Below are 6,386 nucleotides of genomic sequence, written 5' to 3'. Positions count from 1 at the left end.
CCGCTGCCCGGAGTGGACGTTCCCCGAGTCACGTCCCGGTGGTGGCGAGTGCATGCGCGGCGGGGACGCGCCCGGGTGGCGTCGCTCCTCTTTGGCACTGGCGATGCGAGGGGGGGGTAGGAGGGAGAGGAAACCCTCTTCCGCTGAGGGGGGAAAACATCCAAGTGGACCAGTAGGCGAACTGAGGCTGAACTGTGGACGTTTACTAGACACAATTCGAAAGTTTGGAAGCCGAGGGCACGGTCGGTCCAGGCGAAGGCGTGGCCCTGCGATGATGGGCTGGGCGGCTCCAACAAATAGGGATTTCTGCTCGAAAACCTGCTGTGGCTCCCCAGGATAAGGTTCATTCAGCCTCTTTGCTTGGCGCTTCCGGCCTGGTCTCCGCTGCCCTCTTTCCACACACTGGGCCACAGCCCTGCCCTTTCCCGGCCAGGTCTACAAACATAACCCCGTCCCTCCTCCTGGCCTTTGCCCAGTCTGTTTAGGCCACCTGGAATGTCAGCTCCCTCCACCCGTGTCCTTCGTTTTGATTAAGGGAAACTCGATTCACCTCTGTCTACCAGCCTTCTCTGATTCTGGTCTGCAAAATGAAGGTAGTGTTGGTACTTACCTCGCGAGGGTGAAATGAATCCACGTAATGAATCCAAGAAGCAGAGGGGAATTGCTGATTTTGAGGCAAGGCCTCAAAAGTTTTCCCATCTATAAACTGAGGGACCCATCAGCCTTGTTGGAAAATGGGGATGCTTGTATAGGTACTTGGCAAGGTCAGGCCAGGCCAGCAGGGCCTGTAGAAGGGGAAGCTGGGACCCTAGCCACCCTCCCTTCCAAGTAGCAGCAGCAGTCCAGGGGAAAGGGGAAATGGGGGTGGGTGGGTGTGGCTGGGACTCAAGTGCTAGCACAGCGTGAGGCACTGGGTTCGATCCTCAGCACCACATTAAAAAAAAATACAAGTATTGTGTCCACCTAAAACTAAAATAAACAAATAAATATTAAAGAAAAAAAAGGGGAAGTGGGGCAGACAGGAATCCTAGGGTAAATCTGGCTCCTGCCTGTTTTGGTGCAGCCTAGTGGGTGCAGGTAGTGATGGTGTTGGTAGGAAGACAGCTGTAGGTCTTGAGAAAGTGGCCAAGGGCAAGGCCAGGTGGCCTGGACTCAGGACCCCCTCCTGCCTGGACCATTCGATGTGAACACCTGGGCAGAGCCCTCACCTACACGATGGGCAGTTGGGCTGGGAGGGTTGAGGTCCTTCAGAAGCCCACTGCCCTTGAATTTCTAAACTGCCTTTCATACCTGCTTGATGGGGAGCTTACCACCAGCCATTCCCAGAAAGCCTTCCTAGAGATTTCCCTCAGGGATCCCAGCCCTACCAAATGAAAATGGCCTCTTCTCTAGATTGAGACATTTCCTCCCATCCCAGAAGTTGCATCCAAAGTTGCCATTTGTTTCTTTTTCACTGTGCTCTTGAGCCAGGCCCCTCCCTTCTCTGAGCCTCTGTCAGGAACAGCATGGATTCTGGAGCTAGGATGGCTTGGGTTTGAACCTTCCCTGAGCCACATACTGGCTTTGTGACCTTTCACCCCTCAGAATGAGTTTCCTCATGTACATCAGTGGTAATGATGATATCTGTCACACTGGAGTATTTTCAGGGTGAAATATGATAGCATACATACAGGACCTGGCACATAGTTTTAAAAGCTACTTTTTATTAAATTTTTACTATGTCCACCCCTAGAGGGGCAGTTGCAGAACTGCAGAGCTGAATTTGCTACTATCATGGGATATTCATGAGAAAAGCTTGCTTACAAGGACATAGGAAGACTTAGAAAAATAAACTTTACATGAATAATTAAAAAAAAAAAAAAGGAAAAAAAGGAAAGGAAACTATGTCCACTCCAGACATCCCTTTGCATCCTGTTCTGGGCACAATAATGACCACTTAGAGCTGGGCATGATGGCACATGCCTGTAATTCCAGCAGCTCAGCAGGCTGAGGCAGGAGGATCATTGAGTTCAAAGCTAGCCTCAGCAACTCGGTGAAACCCTGTCTCAAAATATAAGAAAGGGCTAAGGATGTGGCTCAGTGGTTGAGTCCCCTGGGTTCAATCCAGTACCAAAAAATAATGATGACTACTTAGGAAGTACTTACCCTCAAGCCATTTGCTGGCACTTACAGTTTATAAAGAAGAAAGCAGAGTTTTGGGCCAGGAATCCTGGGTTCTGGTCTCCTGTGCTGTGGATTTCCTCACATCAATCTGGAATTCCTATCTCTGTGTGTCTTGGCCCAGATAGCGAACCCAGTGGATGGGAGCACTTGGGGTTTGACTCTCCTATCACCCAGGGTTCTTCTGGTACTCTGCCTTATGGGGATTGTGACCTTCTTGTGGGAGGGCTCAACTTTGCTGACGCCACCACGGATTCAGTAGAACAGCTATTACCACATGGAGCTTGTGCCTCAATGCACAGGGTCCTAAAATCCAAAACCCTGAGTCTAATTATCCAGTGCTATGTAACAAACACCCCCAAATTTGCACCTCAATCATTTATTTAGCTCACAAAATTAAAGTCTGGACTTAGCAATTTAGCTCAAAAAAATAAAAAGGGCTGGGGATGCAGCTCAGTGGGAGAGCTCCAATCCTCAGATTAGCAAAACAAAAAGGTATACTCTGACCAGAGTTTAGCCAGGAGGATTTCCTCTCAGTTTCCACTCTCCTACTTCTGAGTAGCCTCTGTCGCACAGTGGCCCACTTATGTTCATAAACATAAAAGTTTGCTTCTGTTTTTGTTTTTTTGCCACTTCATTCCTCCCAGAGCCTCATATTTTAGCTTGACTGGAGAAAGGTTTGAGGGCAAAAGTTATTAGTGATCCTACAACATTTTGAGAAATGGGGGAGCAGAGGGGAAGTCTTAGGGCTGCTTCGCACTGGATCCCAGTACGTTCTGTTGTGGGGTCACCATACTGAGCAAACCCCAGGGCTGAGCACAAAACCCAGAGGACAACCAGATAAACCATTTGAAGGCCTAAGCCCTGCAACAGGGGTTAACTTGATTAATAGCATATTTTCTGGCCTCTTCCCTGTTTCCTTCATCTCAGCATCTGCTGCCCGTGGAACACCAACCCCAGGCAGTGGTGCAAAGTGGAACAGTCCTGGGCATCTGTGTCAAGGGCTATTGTCTGATCCTCTGCATGCTGAGATGGTCCAATTGGTCCCTCAGCCCTGCCAGCTGGACCTCCTCTGTTGCTCCCAAGTTATCACCTTCTTCCCACCCCTGCCACCTCCACCAGGATCCATGCCACAGAGCTTCCCAGACTCCCTTGCACCTGTAGCAGCCTCCTTCTCTGGTCTCCCTGCCTCCTCCAGTCATTCCCTGCCTAGAACTTTTTTTTTTTTTTTTTTTTTTTTACTTTTACTTTACTGGAAATTGAATCCTGGGGTGTTCCACCACAGAGCTACACTCCCAGTCCTTATTTTTAAAATTTGAGATGGGATCTCACTAAGTTGCCCAGGCTGATCTCGAATTTGCAATCCTCCTTCCTGAACCTCCAGAGTCAGAATTACATGTGTGCACCACCACACCTGGCTGGAAAATCTTTTTCAAAATACCATCTGGGCACCCCATTCTCCACTGGAAAACCTTCCAGGGCTCCTCATGGGTCTTGGGATGAAATCCTAAATTCATGATACAGCCTGAAAGACTGTACCCAATCTACCCTGCCAGCTTCTTCAGTCTCAGGGTTTGGCACTAATAATGTCCATCATAGTGCCCCTGCATGAGCCAGTCCCTTCCCTCATCACCTGGCTAGCACCTACTCATAGGTCTTGTCCTGATTGTAGTTATTTTTACTAGGAGACATTTCTAATGCCTGGCATATGCCTGGTACACAGTAGGTACTTAATAATTAGTGAATGGCTGAATGAGCAAATTTATCCTTTCTCTGATGCCATCCATGACTCCTAGAACTATGTCCCTACCTAACTATCCTCCTCCCATTCCTGAGCCTACTTCTCCCCTTTCTGAGGTTCCCAAAGCACCAGTACTTTCTGTCCACATTCATTCATTTTTTTCAGGGGTGTGGTAAGAGCAGATATCTCTACTAGAAGTGCTGCCCAAAGGCAATAAGCCAGAGGTAACTCATAGCTCAAGTGATCCTCCTGCCTCAGCCTTCTGGGCAGCAAGGACTATAGGCATGTACCGCCATCCAGCGACAAGTAATTTGTAAGTGCCTATTCTGTATTATAGGTTCCAGGGGATGGATGTAGCAGGGAACAAATACAGTTTTCTCTGTTTGGAATATTTGTCCCTCTTCCTTCCAGTTATTTATTTATTTATTTATTTATTTTTTGGTACTGGGGATTGAACCCAGGGGTGCTTAACCACTGAGCAACATCCCCAGACCTTTTTTTATATCTTATTTGGAGACAGGTTCTCACTAAGTTGCTTAGGAACTTGCTGAGACTGATTTTGAACTCTTGATCCTCCTGCCTCAGTCTCCCTACCTGCTGGGATTGCAGGCATGTGCCACCACGCCCAGCACCTCTTCTTAACAAACTCCTATTCTTCTGTCAAAACCCAACCCTAACACATCATTCCCTGGAAAGTGCTCTTCCAAATTCTCCCTCTCCACTACATCACTTGTGAACCTTGTGTGGCTCATCTAGTGACAGGGTCCTAGGCTTGGGGCTACCCAAAAGGTGCAGAATGGGGAGATAGGGTCTGTGAAGAGAGATAAGTGCAGATATCTCTGCTAGAAATGCTGCTCACAGGCGGGTAAGCCAGAGGCAAAACTGTGCTTTCAACTCTAGCCTCCTCCCTCAAGCTTGTTTTCTAATTCCTTAGCAACTCTGTGGAGGAAACAGCTACCAGGCACGCCTTTTATTTGCACAGAAACGACCAAGGTCACAAATCCAGGCTGAGGCAGTGCAAGGTGGGGGCATCTGAGGAGGACATGTAGAGGGCTGGGATGTAGAGCTGGAACAGATTCAAATATCCAACCAAAGGCAACCACATCTAGGCCACTGGAGAGGGCCTTCCTTGCCATAGGTGGGAACCAGGAGCAGGGACTGCAGCAGGCACATGGCAGGAGGCTGCATGGTTTTGCCTTCTACTTCACTGCGGCCAGCCTTCGAAAGTTCCTCCTGCTAGCTGATCCAAGTCTGCATGCTGTACTTCTGTCCCAACTCTGGATCAGTCTTCATGGGTTCTTGGGGACTTAAGTCGCTCCTCCCGTCTCCCTTGATCTCCCCACCCCCTGAGGTTCTGGGGATATCACTGGTCCGGAGAGGTCCAGAGAGGTCCAGTGGCTCCTCTGAGGCCACGTGGCAAGTCTTCTGATGGAAGGCAGCTGGAGAGCTGGGGGCCGAGTTAGAGCAGGGTGATTTCACTGGGGGGCAGCGTGAGTCGCTTCTCTCGGGCACTGAGCAGGTTCTCCACATGCACGGCTACCACTCGACACAGCTCCAGACCCTGTAGGGGACACAGCGAGAGTCCTGCGTCCACTAACCCTTTCCCAGCTTGGTGTGGGACATGCATAACAGATGTGGTTTGGAAAGAGGGACCCTCATCCCCACCACCCCGGGTGCTGGGAAGTGGCTGGAAGATGGAGTGAAGGGCTGCGGGTTATAAGAGACGAGCAAGTAGGGGAAAAGATACGTCTGGTGATGCTGCTGTGTGTGATCTGCATGACCAGGGATGCTTGCTTCACCTCTCTGAGCCTCTCAGAGCCTCACCTATAATAAGGTCTCTGTTCTTTTTTGGGGGGCAGTACTTAGAATTAAACTCAGGGGGACTTTACCATTGAGTTACATCCCCAAACCCCTTTCTATTTCTTTTCTTTTTTCTTTCTTTCTTTTTTTTTCTTTTTTTTTTTTTTTTTTGGTTACTGGGGATTGAATCCAGGGGCACTTAACCACCGAGCCACATCCCCAGCCCTTTTTAATATTTTACTTAGAGACAGCGTCTTGCTGAGATGCTCAGGGCCGCGCTAAGTTGCTGAGGCTGTCTTTGAATTGTCGATCCTCCTGCCTTAGCCTCCTGTGTGGTTGGGATTACAGACGTGCACCACCACACCTGGTGAAGGTCTCATATACCAGGGCCTTCCTCATAAGCAGTGGTCAGGGAATCAAATCAATGAAATTTGATTTCACATAGATCCTTTACATTTAAAAAAATATTGGTCCAAGGGGCTGAGGGGTAGCTCAGTGTTACAGCGCTTGCCTAGCATGTACCAGATCTCAGGTTCCATTCCTAGTACCACACCCTTCTGGTCAATAAATGGGAACAGTTTCTAATGATGAGTTGCCATGGTTACCCCTGGCACCCCAGCCTAGAACAAACGGTGACCTAGACTCAGGTCTCCCAAGTGGAACAGGGCAGGAGAGGGCACGAGGG

General features: G+C 49.2%; 1 protein-coding gene across 1 annotated transcript in view; it reads right to left on the bottom strand.

The window, feature by feature from the left end:
• Positions 1 to 4,568: 4,568 nt before the first annotated feature.
• Positions 4,569 to 6,386, bottom strand: part of Myo15a (myosin XVA) — a 53,391-nt gene continuing 51,573 nt past the window's right edge. Inside the window, exon 65 of the mRNA XM_026408717.2 lies at positions 4,569 to 5,462. Within this exon, the coding sequence (XP_026264502.2) occupies positions 5,361 to 5,462 (102 nt within the window). The 3' untranslated portion in view covers positions 4,569 to 5,360. The remainder of the gene's footprint in view (positions 5,463 to 6,386) is intronic.

Source organism: Urocitellus parryii, chromosome 7 (genome assembly GCF_045843805.1).
Source record: "Urocitellus parryii isolate mUroPar1 chromosome 7, mUroPar1.hap1, whole genome shotgun sequence".
Classification (NCBI taxonomy): domain Eukaryota; kingdom Metazoa; phylum Chordata; class Mammalia; order Rodentia; family Sciuridae; genus Urocitellus; species Urocitellus parryii.
The sequence above is the reverse complement of the archived record's forward strand: the minus strand, read 5'-3'. Positions and strand labels throughout refer to the sequence as shown.